Source organism: Lutjanus erythropterus, chromosome 18 (genome assembly GCF_056507025.1).
Source record: "Lutjanus erythropterus isolate fLutEry1 chromosome 18, fLutEry1.hap2, whole genome shotgun sequence".
NCBI lineage: Eukaryota > Metazoa > Chordata > Actinopteri > Lutjaniformes > Lutjanidae > Lutjanus > Lutjanus erythropterus.
The window spans coordinates 11529306-11548177 of NC_139334.1; the positions used below are offsets into that span (position 1 = coordinate 11529306).

At 41.4% G+C, this 18872-nt stretch overlaps 1 protein-coding gene across 2 annotated transcripts in view; it reads left to right on the forward strand.

Moving 5' to 3' along the window:
• Nucleotides 1–3786: 3786 nt before the first annotated feature.
• kif26ab (kinesin family member 26Ab) overlaps nucleotides 3787–18872 on the forward strand; it is a 98136-nt gene continuing 83050 nt past the window's right edge. Inside the window, exons 1-2 of one of the 2 annotated variants that reach the window (XM_084741860.1) lie at nucleotides 3787–4253; nucleotides 6868–7086. In XM_084741860.1, the coding sequence (XP_084597986.1) occupies nucleotides 4119–4253; nucleotides 6868–7086 (354 nt within the window). In that variant the 5' untranslated portion in view covers nucleotides 3787–4118. Of the gene's footprint in view, nucleotides 4254–6393; nucleotides 6637–6867; nucleotides 7087–18872 lie in introns of those variants that run through there. The other variant, XM_084741861.1, reaches the window with a different exon arrangement.

The following is an 18872-nucleotide window of genomic DNA, read 5'->3' on the forward strand; positions in this document are numbered from 1 at the left end:
GAATTTCATCAGCGGCCGGGGGACACCCACCCCAGACCTCCTCCAGCGGGGAGAGCTGGTGACGGACGTGGTAAATCATCTTTACTATGGATTGTAATTATCGGTTTGCTGACAAGCAACCCCCCGCCTCCTCCCTGTCTCCAAAAGAAAAAGTGCGCGCGCGCGTGTGTGTATTCCTGTGGGGTGATGAGTCGCGTGGTGTTTGTGTGGGATCAAAAATAATTTATTCATCCCTAGAATATTTATTATTTATCCCCTCTGCTCAGCTGTCAAAGCATCATTGTTACACGAGAGTCTAAATCTTTGATCTTTTAATCATCTTTGACCTACTGAAAAATAAAAAACTTGAAAAAGTCCCCCAAACTTTTTCTCTTTCTCCGGTCAACCTGTAAGTTTGAAGTTTAGAAGCTGATTATAAACTGTCTCTCTTTGAGGGGACCAGGGACAGTTGTAACAGGGGAAATGTAACACACTCAATTGATGCTTCAGCCCCTTTCACTCTGCACTCCAGTAAAAGCTGGGCATGTTTGGAACCCACAGAACGATGGAACCTTAATAAACTTTCTCCTTTCCTCTTTCTTGTAGCCTAATTATGCTATGCTTGTCTGTGTTGCAAAGAAAACCAATTTTTTAGGATTATTAAAAGATATTGCCTGGGGACCTGCATAAGTATCACAAATTATATATAGACACATCTTATTCTAGTTAAATCTTTATCTTAAAGTTAGCACAATGCTAGCCAACTACTTAGCTAGCCAATTAATCACTAGACTACAGCTGACAGCTAATGTGAGCAAAATGCTAGGTAACTAAGCTACATGAATCAGCTTAGCTTGCTTCTAAAAATTTGTTCAATTCAAAATTTGTTTTTCTGTTCATCTGTTGAGCCGAGCACATAACATATCTATGAACAAGAAAAAGCTGACTGAGGTTCCACCCGGTAAGCAATATTTTTTTTTTTACAGGATGGTGAAGGCATGACCTCTCCTTGTCTTAACTTGATATTCTTACCCTAATCTTATCTAATCTCACTCTTCTTGCCTAAACTAGACTAATCTAAATGACCCAAACCAACAAAGGCAAAGAGTACTACCTATTACAGAGCTAACTGTTTTAGCATGTGGGTTTGAAGGTACCAACGGAAAACATCAAATTTGACTAATGAAACTGCTACTTCTGGTTATATAAGCCAAATCACTTTATCTAGAATAAAATGAATGCTAGGCAAAAAGTAATCCTGATAAAAAAAAAAAATGTGTTACCTGAAAAACAGTTTTTGCAGCTTTTAGTACCACAAACTACTTTCCAAGGAACTAAAAGGTTCTTTTAATCTGTTTTTGTCTGTTTCCATTTCAATCAAAGACCCGTGAAAGTTAGGTAAATTTGTCGGCTGATGTATGAAAAAGCAATGGCTGTTTTTTTGCACATGACTATACAACGACGATGACACCATTGTTGGTTGACTTATCAGTTGTACATTTCAGTCTGTAACTCTGTGTTGACATGTTGAAGCACAATGAACAAGAAACAAACTGGTTTGCTGCTGCAGATTTTTAAAAATGGTGGCTGAAATAAAATGCTGCAAGTACGCAACCAATCGGAAATAGTCAACTCTACAAGCCCCACCCCTAAAGTTCCTGTACTTTTGGAAAGTACTACTCCCTGAGCAGTGCCTTTTATGGACAAAATGATGTTCCTGGAACTTAATTATTTAAGTTCCTCTTCCCCAAAGTTACCCGACCTAACCTAAACCTACTTAAAGATTTTTTTTTAACAGAAAGCCTGTGTTACAAACTGGGTGCATGGAGTTTGAAGGTGTAGCCATTCACTAAGCAGGGGAAGCCTGCTTGAAGCTTGATGGGAAATGTAGTATCCAGTGTTGTGAACCTTTTTGGACCTGGGCTTGACACAGTAGGCACTAAAAGTCAGAATATCTCACCCTCTGCTGCTTAGATTTTGACTTTCTTATGAAATCAGTCCCTTGCAAGTTCTCCAGCATTGTAGCAGTGCCACACTTAATCACAGGAATATCACTTTAAATCTAAAACCACTGAACTGGACACTGTTTTCTTAGTTGTCATAACTAAAATGAGTCTTATTTGAATGCAGTGTCATCTCTGAATCAGAAACATATCTCAGTGAAATCACCCTGGGTGCTGTCATACCATTCCTCTGTTCACCGTCTGTGGAGCAGCTCCATGTGGATGACATCACCACGAGAGCGACAGTCTGTCTCTCTGCTGCTTCAAATACATTACACATTAAAACTGAGCTGTGAGCTCTGTTTTAGACTTTTAGTCAAAAACATAGTCTACATATTAACATCGTCTTTAATACTGCACATTCAGCCTGATTACATCGATATAACTAATGATTCCCCTGAACCACATGCAGCTACTTACTGGTCTCAGCCATTCAATCTGTGAGATAACTGGAGGCGACCTCTCAGCCTGCTGGAAACGGTGAAGGCTATTCATTGAATATTGATTAGCAATCATGAGATTTTACTGACTTCTGGACATTATATGCATTATTTAGCATCAGCAGCTACAAATACATTAGAATGTTAGAGTGTGTATTTGCACCCAGGTGAGACACAGAACAGCTATTCGGCAGGATTTGAGTCCTCTCCCAGGAGAATAAATATGTGAGTTTAGTGTGAAATTAGAAGTGTTTGATGTAGTTGACTATTGTTTGCATGTTTTTATTATTGTTTTCAGTTTTAAATCTGGGTTTGGACCAGGCTTAGACAACAAAACTACTTGGTTAGGTTTAGAGAAGAATACTACTTCTTTGAGTTTGAGCAACAACATTACTTGGTTGAGTTTGGGCAACAAAAGTACTTGGCTACATTTGGGCAAAAAAAAGAAAACTTGGATAGGTTTAGGCAATAAAACTACTTAGTAAGATTTAGGTTTAGGCAAAAACAAACAAACAAACAAATAAACAAATGACTTGGTTGGCTTTAGACAACAAAACTACTTGCTTTGATTTAGGAAAAGATCTGGTTTGTTTCTGCAGTGTGGGTGTGCAAAGCCAGTGATTATATAGAGCTGAGTGTAAATAGTCACACTGGCTATTTGATCCTGGGTGCAAATAGCCATATTTCCTATTCTTCGATGGGTCCATATTGGCTATGTCATATGTATGTCAATGGTGCAATTAACATCTCCCAAAATCTTAAATGATAAAGTTTCTCAGAGGTCACATAATAATTTTATTCAGTATTCAGCAAATTTTGATTGATTCCACTTTGCCTACAATATGAAAATCTATCAGGATCAAATTGGTTTTCACTTAATTTGAAAACCCTCTCAATACAGTTGAGTTTTATCATTATAGCAAGTAATTAAAAATAAACTGTCTCCTATTTGATATCCCCTTGTCAAAAATACAATGATATGATTCTGCAGCAACTCAATAACCATATATATTATTATATAGGAGAAAGGAATACCATAAAGAAAGCTATGATGAGGTCATTACTGCGTGCCACACACACACTGTGAGTCCCCACATGAATATTATGGGAATATTACAGGGGATGTGTCGTTATGGGTTATGGACAGGATTGTCATTGTGCTTTACATCTTCTTGTGGGGGGCTGACAACGAGGCACGAGCAAATCGGGTGGGAGAGCGGGTCATCACTGTCTGATGGAGAGAGAGGGAGGATGACTGAGTGAGTGACTGAGAGAGAGAAAGAGGGGGAGACTGGGGGGAGTGAGGGAGGCAGAGGAAGGCTGGAGAACAGAGAGCAGCAGCAGACGCACAAGGTGCTCCTTCGCTCTTAGACCCGCAGCGCTCCAAGATCACAGACCCGAGCATCTTCAGGGCAGCTTTAAAAGTATCTCACTGGATGTAAACCTTTATTTTCTGCATACCTGATGGATTGTATCGCTTCATTGTCTCCTCGGACCCCTGGAAATCTGAGAGGTTGCTGTTTTACGCACACGTGTGAGAGCTCGCCGTGAGTCACTGGATGTCCGGATTAAAAAAAACGGTGGTGGATCTTTTTGGAGGGCACGAGAGAAAAAATGAATTAGATGGATGTACAACAAAACAAATAGGTTTCCCGAGGCGGAGTGGAATATTTTCTAGGCTACACTCGCAGCCCACATGGCTTTACCAAACTCGCCGGGCTCTCCCGGAGCTGGGAAGCCCAACCCCGGCGTCATAGACCTGGGGACAATCTTTGTGGACTCCGACATCATATTTGGATTTACAAGTCATCTACTGAAGAGAAAAACAAAGGTAAGAATGTCCTGGATGGATGACATGGATGATAAATAAAAATATATATATCTCATGCTGGTGTTAAAATAAATGGGAAACCGTGATGAGACAGACAGCTGATGTGACGGCTCCTGCCCGGGATTCAGGACCTTGAACAGCACCCCGCAGCATCTTCATCCCCTGTCTGCCTCTCAAACGCACCTTTGGATTTTAATAATCATATAAGTTATTATTTATAGACTTAATGAGCACTTTTGCAAAATTGTGCTGCACATAAAAGTGTCTTTGCCAGAAATTAACTTTTATTCTTATAAACTATTGCTCTGCACAGAGCGGACGTCCAAAATACATCCAGAAAATGGATAATCAAAGAAGAAGCCGCACTCATTTAAAACTCAAACCATTAAAATATGTTTGATAACTTTTATTCTGAGCGTTTTAAGATTAATAATGACTAATCATGATCTTAGATTTCAGTTTCCACACACAAATCGTTCAGATAATCATCTTGTGACCTAAAAAATGTTGCATCCCAACGTGAAAACGACTTTCAACGACAACTGAAAATATATTTGACCCTATATACTTTCAGTTTCACCCCGTGACATTGTCTACAGTTTAGTAGGAGTTGTGATGAGAGAGGAGACAAAAGACAAAACAGGTCGTTTGAGGGCAGGAAAAATGGAGAAAACCGTCCATGGCGCATGTGGCCACTGTGGCTTACATCACCCACATGAAATATTGAAAGTTTACCAAATTAAATATTTAACCTCAGTACCCCCACCCTCCCTGCCAGTTTGGGAGCTGCTGCCGCTCTGGATTTTGGCCAGAGGATGGCGCCAGACACCAACAACACACAGGCAGAGGCAGGCAGAGGCAACCTGCTCCTGGAGGAGAGGCAACAGTTGCTGATGCGCCCTGAACTGAGCCTTCACTACTGAAACAGAAACCTAATGATAGACATGATCTAATCCAGGGGTGCATGATATAGCTTTAATAAAGAGCTGGAAAAGCTGATATGGAGCATGTAGGGGAAGTGCTAAACATATAACTTTTTTGTATTTTCCTCTTTGCACAGAGATGCATTTATTTAGAGTAACCATATTTCATCGTGAACAACACACACGTCCTGTACCTGTGGTTTTTACAAATGTTTTTGGATAAATGAGTCAGATGCTATCAGACTTGAAACTGACACTGTGCATTGTTACTTTTGCTGCTCCCTGTTGGTCAAAAGTAACAGAATGGTTTGATAAATGGACCACAAAACAATTAAGGTAATTTAACACTTAATATCTCTGGTATATAACAATCAATAACAGTTCAGATAATCCTTCAAGCAATTGACCATGTTAGTCATGTTAGTAATCAACTTAGCTTTTTAAATGTCACACCCGCATGAAACTGGTTCATTGTGTCAAACTAATCATAGAGCAGAGTCACTTCTTAGAGACTGTCACTCACATAAAACAGCCTGACTCACTGCAGCATACACAGCTGGACTAATGAGACCTCGGATGGTCCTCCTCACCCGAACCTTGAGTGTTTCCTCAAAATACAATGAGCAAAGAAATTAATCTTTAATAATATCAGGATCAAAGTAACACCATTTTACCTTTGCCATTCCCCTGTCTCCATCTACTTTACCTTTACCAATAATAACCTAGCATGATAAATTAAATCTTTCACTGGTACTGAGCCTATGGATCTGTCTAACAGATGATACACATTTACAATATTCAACACATTACTTTACTCTTCAAAAGGGAAAAATCTGATTTCTATTGCAACTCTGCCCAAACTCATCAGATCAGATTTTCAGGTATGGACTTCACAGCATGTTCCTGACTTCTGTGTCATGAGAAGTTCCATGTTGCAACCGTCCCTGCTCTCCCCTAAGTTATACTGTCACACAGTGTGGAATAACCCTTAAGTAAGATGAAATAAGGGGAAAGTATATTTAATTAGGTTAAATTGGTAGACTAATATATCACTGTTCACCAAAGAGCTCTGTGGCATAATAACAACTCTGAGCTTGCATACACCCCTCCACCCTGCGCAGGAAAAGTTTTCCTCAGCCCTCCCATTCCAGGAGTAACACCGCCTCCTGCGCACCGCTGCGCTCCCTTCTGTACCAAAACTCCTCCGCTGCAAACTTATGGCACACACTCACCAGTTGCCTTCGAGTCAGCGGTTACTAGGTCCAGCACAATCTGACAGATGACTGGTAACCCTGAGGCAGGACGTCAGTCTAGCCTATGGCTCTGCTCCGCGTTTATCAGCGGTAAAACTTGTGAGTTTGACGAAGACCTGAAGGTTTAACCCTTGATCTGGGAAAATGAGCTCACCCGGGTGCAGTGCAGCTCCTGATGGAAGGGACCCCAACAACCGCATGTTCACTGTAAGTTTCTCACCAGGCATGATTACGTGTGTAAACAGGAACTTTCCGGCAAAAAAAGACGCACAAGTTGCATCTCTTTGGTGCGCAGTTGGACAGGTGCTCTGTATTCAAACCGGTCGTGAAGGTACAATCAAAGTTTCACTCTCACACTTGCACGCGCTGCAGGTGTGACCTATAAATGTCATTCATGCAATCGAAACTTAACCAAACTTCTTCCTCATGCTGCCGAAGGTGGAGGGATGTCCGGGTGGAGAGTCTCCGGTGACCCCAAGGAAAAGGCTTCACTCCGCAGAGGACGCGCGGTGCAGCAGCCGGCCTCCTCCTGAGGGCGCCGGGTCGGTTTCCATCGCAGAGTCGGAGGAGAAGGGAGGCTTCTGCCAGCAGTGTCAAAAGAAAGTCACCGAGCTGAAGAAGCAAGCCCTGGCCCTGGCAGACCAAAACTCACTGAAGGTTGGTGTAATAACTTTTTCTCCCTCTCTTTTAGACCAGTTTCTGCTCAATTTCCCAACTGCTGTTTGAAATACTGTGAGCAACATTGCAGATTTTTTTTTTTTTTAGAAAATAGTCAGATTGGGCACAAAAAGTCTAAATATGAGCTAGTTACAGTGCTGAAGTCAACTTTGGCAGCAGTATCTCAGTCAACATTTCTGTAAGTACTATGTATGTTTGTATTTGTCATCCCATATTTATTGTGTTATTTCTAGACAGTGTTAGTTTTTGCAAAAATGCCAAATTTAATAGTTCAACTTTTCCACCAAAGTCTTGCTCTGGACTGAAAGTTATCTTGCAAGGCAAATTAGTTGGAGGGAGCAAAGCTGTGAGCCAAATTGCATCATGATGAGATTGAGATGAAGTCTTTCAGTGATGCTGAGGACCAGGCCAGATCACAGCCAATACAGGGATGATCAAAATCATCTGCATGTCGGCTGTGATCTGTCCTAGTTCTGGACTTTTGGCACGCTGGGTTGGCTTCACTTGCACACCTGCACCTACTCTTACAGCTGACATCTAAGGACAATGATCCTCTCTGTGGTTTATAATCGTACCAAGAAAGCTCTCACTATCCACTTGTAGGGTTGTTTATTGCATGCTTGACTTCAAATGCTGGCCTTGGATGTGAAAATGGAAGCTTTTGAGACTTTGAAAGTGGCCCATTGTTTAGCTAAACAATGCTTATCTCTTTATTTTGCTGTTGGGTGTGGGGGGTCGAGGGAGTTGAAATGAGCGAGCTGCTCACGTCGCAGACTGTGGAGGAAGTCAAAGTCCCAGTCGACCTTCGCTGTGCATTGAAAGTGTTCCTGCACGGCTTCTCCCACAATTCCCACCGCTGTTAAATATAGGCCCTGCTGTTGTTGTGGCGGGGCTGGGTTTTTGCCCCCTCGGGTCGGTTCTCCTTTGTTGTTGTCCCGTTTTTAGAGAAAGTGGGATTGGATTACAGCTCTTCAAGGTTCACCCCCGAAATCCCACAGCACCTGATGTTCGTACGGGAACAGGTAGACAAGAAACAAGGGGGCATTTCTGAAGCACCTGGGCTCCTTGTTTGAGATGTCTGCATGTGTGGTCTCATCTTTGTTCTGAGCGAATCAGATCTATGTTCAGGTATCACGTAAGTCCACCCCATAAACACATTAAGCTGCCATTATCTTCCATGGGAACTGACCTCCCCTTTTTAGTGTGGGACCCTCCAGCACTACTCTGTGGCCTTCACCAGGTGCTCAGGGCCCATTTCCCCACTATTTTGCACTTGTTGATGGCTAAATTGGGCCTTAATTCCGGGGTGGCAAACGCTGATGGCAGGGTATTCTTATTGTAGCAGCATTATGGTATGGAGGGATAATAAACCCATTGTCTTTGTGAGAGTTTGAGCTGCCCACCTGTCAGGCCCCACATAGGATGGACGCGGTTATGGATGATCGCTTCCAAATTGCTTCCTCTGTGGAGGGAATAAGGTCAAAGGGGCGACTCAGGTGGTGTGTCTGGGATCACGCTACCTGCTCTGCTAGGGTCCGGCCGTGCAGTGTTGTGTCTGCGGTCGTCATGGGAAAAAACGAGAGCAGGAGACTGTTTACCCGAGGTCGCACTTCCCCTCCCTCCCCATCCGCCCGTTTTTTTTGTGCAGAGGAAGTCGGCTTGGTCCCCAGACGTCCCTCTCCCCCTCACCCAGCCTGTAGACGTATTGTTTGAATACAGTAGTAGTAACGAGTAGATAAAAATTCAAGGAAGAGTGTTTGGTTAGAGTGAATGTGTTTTTATACATGAAGCCGACTGGAGGGAAAGTTCACTGTTCACATAGACTGAAGCCTCCCAGACAGAGTTTGTCTTTTCCTGTTTGGGTCTAAAGGAAGCTGCTTATGCTGAGTCCTGCAAGAAATTTATGGAAATAAAGACTTTTTCCCCTCCTTACTGTAGCCTAGACCACAGATTCCCAACCTGGGGGTCCCAACCCTCACACCGGGTCACCAAAGCTTCACCAGGGGTCATGAGGCCTTTTTGATTTTAAGGGGTGTAAGAAAACCTAAAAAAAAAAAAAAAGAGAGAGAGCGAGAGAGAGAGAGAGAGAGAGAGAGAGAGAGAGAGAGAGAGAGACCAAATTCTCAGCATTTCAGAAAGAAAGAAGAAGAAATCAGAATTGTTATTTTACGGTAGTTTATTATTTAAGATGGTGCTTCCCAACCCTTTTCCTTTAAGGCAGAGTCAGTAGCATTTGTCTCTTTGGAAACTGTAACTGAGAGAGAGTTTTCCTGATATTTTTTACCGAGTTTTTATACATTTCCCTGTCTGTATTATGTATTTTTGTCATTTTAAACAATCATGCATAGCTATCCTGTGAGATTTTTGTTCTGTCCTAAACTTTGAAAAAAATAATTTCATTTAGTTTTCTTCACGACCCACCATTGAAGCTTTTGCGACCTCGAGCGGGGGTTGGGACTCCCAGATCGGGAACCAGTGATTTAAGATATAAACTTTAAAAAAAATCTTATATAATAAGGGCACGGTTATGACATGAACACAGGCTATGTTCACAGCCGTCATCCTGCATTAGAAAATCTCACAGTTAAAACAACCAAAGATCTAACTGAACAATGACAAAGTGTCAAAGAAAGTAAGTATGATTAAGTATGATTGTTAAAAATTAAGCCAAATTCCTTGTTTTATTCAAACTTCCTGCAGTTATTATGTTGACTATTTGGGTTAATTGTACAGCTGTTCTGTACTGTTATTATTATTATTATTATTATTATTCATTGACTATAACATGAAATATCCATAAAATATGTCAATCAGTCAGGGGTTGTCAGTTTACTTAGTATTAGAAAAGGGGTCCCTCAAGGGAAAATGTTGGCCTAGAGCTGCTGGTGAACCCTGGCAACAACAACACAGTCTTATTTTTTTCACAGAAACCACTTGGGCAGCATTAGAAAACTCAACATGACTAAATATTTCTACATGCGTCCACATCCAATGGCAGCAATTAAATATTTTTCATGCCTCCTGCCCCTAAGTGCCTGCTTCACTTTAACGGCAGCAGCGTCTTTAGTTTGTGTTTGACAACTTCTGGAAACTACTTCAACTGTGCATGCAGCTATATTGCTCTTTATACACATTTACAGTGATTTTCTAATTCCGAATATTTTATGACATTGTGTTGAAGGGCTCAACCCCAAATTAACTTTGCTGAAATTATGACCTTAAGCTATCACCCTCAAGTTTCACTTGAGGCGCATTTTATGTTGTCCCAAGAGACAAAGAAAAAAAAAACCCTGGGAAAAATGCCCTTTGCTAAAAGGACGGGCAGACACTGACAAACAGCACAGACACTGACAACCTCCAGACTTGATCTAATCAAGGGAATTCACCTACTTAATTTGCATAATTAAAACCTACTGACTTCAATAGTGAACAGCAGACAGTCTGGATTCAATAATTGTAGAGTGTGCTTATTGTGGCTGGACACAGTGGCTGGGCGAGGTATGATATAAAGAAAGATGATCACTTAAACCTCAACTTCAGAGAAACCAATTAGCTTCTTACTGTAAACACAGGCGGATAGGACCAGGCAGCTGGATTACAGCCAACATCAGCTCATAAATGCTAACTGTTGTCTGCTTCTTGTAAGTCTCTGACCTGACTTCATGTTCTGGTTGCGTGTGCTGATGAGCTGAAATGAGAGGAGAGTGTTTTTCAACCAGCTCATGAAAAAGTGAAGAGAGTGTCGGGGACAACAATAGGCTTAGATTAGGTTTGTATGGAGCCACTAGCCTGGAGTCATTGTGACCTGCGAGGACTATAATTCCTCGCCCGTGGCCAGGCTGGAGCAGCTCGAGCCCCTCGGTCTCAGTTTAGACAGGAGCTCTGTCACTTGATATCTTTTTAACCTTAATTGTATTCACTGATCCATGAGAGACATGACATTCAAGGAGAATGGGAGCCAAAAAGACTGCATTATGTTGATGAAATATGCAAGGAGCTGCGTCGCTGTTCAGGTTTAAAAAATCCTTGGAAAAAAAAGTTAGAGGTGTGCAAAACTCTTTTGGGAGTTAATTTGCTTTCTTGCAGAGAGTTAGAAAAAATATGGATACCACTCTCATTCTAAATATGAAGCTGGAGCCAACAACCAAGACTTTCGCTTTTCTTTTCAGTTTACTGTCATTAATCATTTGTGGTTTGTTTGAGTATATCTGCCTTTTGCTTTCAGTTATCACCACCACTACTTATTCCATAATAATTACTGCTGTTTAAAAACTCTGTTCGCCCTACTGTTGTTGTTGTTTGTATGTTTGTGGTATCTTATCTGTTCTGAAATGACGATAAAAATTGTTGACCACAAAAAAAGATTAACATAAAGACAAGAAATAGGAGGAAGCAGCTACTGCTAGCCTGGCTCTGTCCAAACAATTTGCCTACTAGCATCTGTGAAGCTCACTAATTAACACATTATATCATGTTTTTTTTTGTCTGTAGAAACACTGAAATGTAAAAACAACATGTTGTGTTGTGATGAAGGGTTATGTGCAGGGCTTCTTCTGGTCAGGCAGGGCCACTTCCTGGATCAACTCTGCAATGTGCAAGGCTAGCTGCTAGCTAGCAGTCGGTGGTCAGAACTTGCTTGTCTGCCCTGGCTAGCATGACTTTTAGCTCCTCAAAGTGTTTTTCAGCATGTGCAGTTATAGTAGTGCTTGATCGCATAATTTACTTGGGGTTGAGTTACCAAACTAGCTCTTTGAATCCCTCTGGACACCAACTGGGTGACATCACATTTTCTCCTCCAGGTTAGCAGCGATATGATGCTATGAGAAATCCTTGAACGTGGCAGCTGTGTGCTTCTTCTCAATGTGGTACAGTATAGTGCTAGTGCTACTACTAAACATGAAGAGTAGCATCGCACAATTTACATTTGATTTCTTTGCCTTTATGGAGGAAATGTCCCCACACTTTGCTTCACCGCTAGCTAGAGAAGCTGTTGGCAGAGTGTTTGTGTGTGCAAATTAACCTATAGACTGACATGCATAACTGGTTCAAAAATATTCTTGATGGTTAACTGCTTTGTGTTTGTTGCCCTCTTAGGATATGATGTATGTAATATGCTTTTTCACTGATAAAATTAATGGTTTGAACATCGAAATATGTTAAGTCTTCAGTTCAGTTCTTGAGCAGATTCATTGGGGTTTGTTGTGCTGCAGAGGCTGCAGGTCAGTGATAAAGTCAGCACTGCTAACACCCGCTCATAAATACTGAAGCCTATGAATATACAAGCAGTGTTGGACCTTGTGAGTACACTGACTGATTAACAGAGAACGTCCTGCAGGGCTGTGAGTGCTTGAAAGATTTGGATTAAGTTGAGCTGTTGGGGGTTGAGGTCAGTTGCAGCCAGGTCTTACCTTTCTGTTGACCTTTGCCCTCTGGATATAGGGAAACTGAATTTAAGATGAAAAGCTAACCTGGTCGCCATGGAGATCGAGGTATAGCGAAGTTAAATTTTGGTGACAAAGAATGAGCAAACCACCAGCTAATCATGAATACCACGCACGGCTGATGTATGCACCATGTGTCCGAGCCTGTTATGGATGGTGTGTGTGAGTGTGACTATGAATGCGGCTGCTGGAATTAATTTGTACCATGAGGCCTTTTGCCAGTCTTTTCATGTTGAATTCATAAATTATGGCACCAGTAATTCTAACAAATGACTCGTTTGGATTCATGTTTGATTTGTTTTTGCTTTGTTCCTCATTTGACCCATGATCCACTCTAACTGCGGCGTTGTTAGTGAATCCATGTCAGTGTTTCAAATCAGGTTTTGTTTCCTGAAGCACAGAAGAAAGAAAATTAATCAACACTGTGTCATGCAACAAATGTTTCCTCGCCAAAAAAAACCCAGTGACATTTCACGATTGACTTTGTTTTGTGTGAAATAAACACTTCTTTCTACACAGCGATTTATGTGTGTATACAAATGTCATGTATTAAGTGTATGTTGTTTGCTTTCCATCTACTTTCCTAATACAGTCTGTGCCCACTTGCCCCACTTGTATATGTGTTAGGGAAGAACCGGGGCACAGTGTTTGGTTGACATGGCCAGGGAGCCTGCAGGAACAGTGCTTTGTTGATAATAGTTCTGTGCATAGATCAGTGTGTGTTTTACATGTCAGTGCACACTGATTTTCTCTTATTATTCTGAGTCCTGTAAACAGCATTTTTCTGTTATATTCCGATTTAAGCCCTATTGCAAATGTAGCATTTTCAAATTAAGACATGTTGGATAAACTAGATAAAAGTCAACAGGTTATTGGATATTGGATATTGGTGTATGCACATCTGCATGTAAATGGGAATATTAGTGGAATATTCTGACTCGTTAGCCATGTAAACAGCTTAGTAGGACAATTGTCTTTTTTCAGAATAAGGGCAAAACAGGAATATTTAATGCATGTAAACGTAGTCAGAGAAATGGTCCAGGAGGGACCGGGAATCGGTGGGTGCTGGTCAGTGGCTGCAGGCCTGCCTACCTGGCTACTGTTTCTCAGGGGAGTCGAGGAGGACTGTTACCTCTCCTTTGTTAACTGACCTCTGACCTTTCTGTCAGTTCTTCAGTCTTTATGGTGGATTAGGGTTTCAGAGGGCCGACCTGGGCTGGAACAGGTGTACACTGCCAGGCTCGCTGCAGGAGGGCAGACAAGAGGACAGAGTGACTGGCAGACGGATGGACGGAAGGACAGGAAAAAAAAAAGACTGTGTGAAAAACCCCTCCGGTTGTGAAACTTGAGCTGACGTCGAGTTAAAACAGAGCATGACCATATTATTCTATTCACCTCTAAGCACCTGAGCCCCTGGGGCTCTTTGTGATGTGTGTGTTGCGTGCCTGTGTGCCTGCTCAGCAGTGCATGCACTCCGGAGAGCCTGGGAGGAGATGAGAGACGAGAGGGGAGAAGAGAGGAGACTCCGGGCTGAGCAGTCCCCCCCACTTCATCCCTGCATGCAGTGTGACTTCTGCTTTATGGCATGTGGCTGTATTAAACCGCAGAGCAATAATCTGGTGTCAAGTGGTGCAGAGACCACAGACATCAGTCATGGCGCTACTGTGCCGCACTGTATCTGTGAGCCTGAGCAGCATGCAGCTGTTCTCTGCCACCTTACCTCAAGTTTCCACAGCTTCATTCATTCACTCTTTCAGCTGCTGTCAGCCACCTCTTCATCTGACAAATCTGCATGCATTGTGTTCGCTTCTTTTATACTGACTGATAGGGCTGGGCATTAAATCTCAGTACTTTAATGGCACTGGTTGAAATGTGTCTCTAGCACTGAGTATTAAAAACTGAAGTACTGAAATGTGGTATCATGTATGACACTTCTTGATTTAAAGGAACAGTCTGTCGCATTTTGTTGCATTTAGCAGTGAACCTCCAGATTGAACACACATTGTCTCACCCTCCTCATCCAAGTGTGTAGGAGAACCTATTGTGGCTGCGAAAGGCAACATGGATGCTGCCATGGAAGAGAACCTGCAGCTTCTGTAGATATAAATGGCTCTTTCTAAGGTAAAAAAAAAACAGGGCTGATACTCTCTGGTTGGTTGGTTGGTTGGCTGTTAAGTTAATCTAGAGATAATGTGCAGTTTTTTTTTCCATCAACCAATCAAGTGGTTAAAGAGGTGGTAGAATTATAAGATATAAAAATAAGTTGGAATCTTTAAATCAAAATTGTATTGGACTGTATTTGACTTTTTTTCATTGTCGAAAAATCAGCTATCTTGTTGCCACGAATGTTTTAACTCTTCAAATGAACAGCCAGACTATACAGCACAGTGTTATGGTAGAGTGGGATAGAGCAAAGGTCCCAGTTCACTTTTGTGGTTGTCTTTGAAGAAAATTCCTTCATTTACTTTTATTTTCCAGCCTTTATCTCCACTTGGAAGCTGCATGTTGCTGCTACAGTAAAGCACATAGTGCTTTAAATGTGGACAGTGGAACAAGTCCGCCAGTAGTTAAGGGAGCGTAAAGAGTTTCTCATTCACTTTCCTGCTCCCACATTTTCACAGCTGGTCCCGCTTTTCAAAGTGGCTGACTTTCACTGGACAAAAACCTTTTTTTTCTAACCTTCAGGCAGCTCTGGAATGAAGGCCACATCTTCACTATGTGTGCTGCAGTTTCACTTTACATCTTTAATTTGGTGAGCTGAAAGTGAATTGACCCCAATTCTTGCTGCCCAGTCTGCTACTTATCACAATTGCAAGGGTAAATTGCTTCGAGGCAGAGTGCAGGAAATGGGTTCAGGGTGCGCAGATGCAAGGGCTGATGGGTGGAAACCGAGCTGCTGTAAGGTTGATGATGCTCATTGCTTTTCATCAGGAGGATAGTGAAGGAATCTGTTGGTGGAGGATGAGGAAGGAATTCTCCACCTGGAATAATTGCCATTCCTTACGTCTGCACTGCGCTCCTGACTGCAGATCCAGAGCCGGCAAAATGAAACAGGAGCTGACTGAAGCTCACCGCCAAACACACACACATACACACAATCTACATACACAGGCACATGCACACAGGTGAACTCATGCATGAGCTCAGACACGCACTCACATATGGACAGAGTTTACCTGAATATGTCCTCTTCTGGCCATCTGGCCCTTTCTGGTACGGCTGCATGCCACTGTAATGTCTACAGAGAGCCGTCCAGATGTTCCCTCAGTTACCTGTCAAGGTGAGAGGAGCTATTTAGAGCTGCTCAGACTTGGGAATTTACTTTGCTGCCTTCAGTTATTGTAAAGGTTGCAGTGCCTCTCTCATTCATTAAAGTCAAATATGTAAAGCCGACCTATTATCCTTAACAGCTATTCAGTAAAGACGTTCAATCAAAGTGTGTGACTTGGGAGACCAGCTGCACCACTACCTTATAATGAGCTGATGAGAAGGCAATAAGCTACCAGAGGACAAGAGGCTTCACGCTTGGTTGAGCATCTTAGATTTTCTTGTGTTTAAATCTTGGCCTGAATGGTCTGGTGCATTTACAAAGAGATGTATTCTTAACAAAACATAGTACCACATTCGAAAAGAGTGTAAAGAAATCTTCTTTTTACATACATAGCAACAACATCTTACTGTCCTTGGCATTTTGTAAAGTGCTCATTCATCTTCTTGTCAAGTGTTAGTGGAGAAGATTGATAGTCTCCCAGTCTCATGCCATCCTTTAAATATGAAGCTACAATCAGGAGATGGTTAGCTTCTTAACATAAGATAAAGACTGGAAGCAGAGGGAAATGGCTAACCTGACTCTGTCTAACTGTACCTACCAGAACCTCTGAAGTGCACAAAGGACATGAGCATTACACAGAAACAGAGGTGACATATTAGCAATTTAGCATCGCTCTGGTTCTCTTAACAAAAAGCCAATGGGATTTTTCCCCCTTTGGATTAGTACAGAAAATAAACTCTGTAGCAAACAGAAAATTATTTAAGTTTTGTTCAGCGAGATAATCTTTATAAAAATGCAATAGCCAAACTGAAAAAATAACATTAGGCTATAAACAAACTACACCATGTATAGTTTAATGTCTGTAACAACCTCTGTATTCTCATTTAGCTACTTGGAGGCAACCGTGTCTTTAAAGACACATAAAAACTTTAAATTTCTTGAGTATTTATCCTACTTACGTATTTTGTCATAGAACAAAACGAGCAAATCTCTTAGTCTTTTGGTTTTGCATCTAATCAAACCCATTAAAAAAACCCCAATGACTTTGAGACGAGGGAACTGAGACCTGGATCTTTTTTTGTTTTATTAGCGATCATTTTTACAAAATTATTTGAATTAAAGCACCAGGTAAAGCTGAGATTGTGACAGCACCTGTATTATTTAGCTGTTTCTCATTGTTATTGTATTTGAAGAATGATTGCCATGCATAATAGCGCTTGTCTGAATGGGTTTGCTGCTGTTTGCTGAAGGATCATGTGTTACACTGAGCCAGACTGAAGTGAAACAATGGATCTGCAGTCTGGGCTGACAGGGCGATGTGTTACAGCACAGCACAGGTCTGCAGAGCATGAGAACAGCGCAACAAAGGCAGAAATGTCAACGAGCAAAGAACACAAATGCAACAAGAAGTGTAACCAGTGGGAATTAATCAGTTTGACTTGTTAATTTAGGGCCAGCCGCCTGTGAGTGTGATCCTGGGAGTGTGCATGTTTGTTTTATGCTATCGCGGGGCTCCTACTGCCCGGCTCCATATGTCACGGTGAAGTGAGACGTGCTCGATCCGGGCAGACTGCAGTCCATTATTGAGTCCGATTCAGAGTATTGGAAAAACATAGTTGTTGAGATAAATTTTCAAGGCAGTACGCAGACATCGAGGAGCACTGAGTTGGAGGTAATCTCCTGCTGGCTCCATAAAACGCACTCAATTGACAGCAGGCCTTGTGGTAGCAGACAAATCGCCTGGCTTATAGCAATGTGCTGAAAGAGAATGCCAGCGCTGTGTATCCTTGCCAAGATGGATATGCAGACAGCAAACTCCGGGCTGTTTGGGCGTGGCTCTCCTGCTCACAGCAAACAGCGGATCAGTGGAGTATGGTGCCTAAGTTGGACTTGACATTGCCTTGTTTGTTTTCCTCTTTGGCTCATGTTGAGCGTTGGATGTTGATGTAAGAGGAACAGGTTTATAAAATCTGTGATAAATGTTTACAGGGAATGGGCAGCCCCCTCGCTGAACAACCATTGTCAAAGTGCCAGGAGAGAGGCACTTAAAGAGTTTGTTCTTTTGCAGGATTTGTTATTTTTTCCCACCCAATGCGAAATTAAATAAACTAAAAGGTGAAAGATTATAGTTATAAACAGTATTTTTACATACTGTTTAAGGTGTGTTTAAATATGAGGGAAATGAAGGGTGCTGAAATTAATGTAAAACTATAATATTAAACTATTGATGTACACAATTATTCTAAAATTACATTAAATGTAAGTCAAATATTAATTTTCCTTTTAGCTCTCTTTTGGTCTCCACCAGCTCCTGTGGGAAATATGTGCTTAAACAGCTAAATATTCCACTATGTTTATTAGCTACTTGCTAACTTAATAATAACTTAATCGACCTTATTAATTACAGTAAACTAGTTAAATACAATGACAAATGTACTTTTGTACAACTTTAACAAAAGTCACACCTCTTAAGAACATTTTATACAAGATACATTTAACCAAAGATTATTTATATAAAGTAACAACAAATTAGTTCTTTATTTTCTTGACAAGGCAAGTAAAAACAAAAACAAACATGGTTGACAATTTGAAATTATGTAATAAAATAAAAGCATTTTAAAAGTAAAAAACTGAGCTATCAAAATAAAAACTTAATGTGGTGAACAAGGGGCTCAAGCAAATCACATTCAGACATAAGTGCACTGAGCTTTCTTGCATGCACGGGCATTTTTGATTACGATTATTATACATTTGTTTAGGGGAGAGAATTTGTTTCTAAGAGTTGCATTCCACAATGTGTGTTTGTGTGTGTGTGTGTGTGTGTGTTTGTATATGCTGTTTGGTTATGATAATGATATTGTAGATTAGAAATTCAATTTGTTTGTTGTTCAAGATAACTGGACAACATGGAAAGACAAGAAATCTATACTTATGGATTTGGACTGCAGCCTATCATACAAGGCTCTCCGTAAGCTTTGGATCATATCACAAGCATAAAATAAGTACTCAGTTTGATCTTTCAAACTGAGTACTTACTACACATTATACAATTT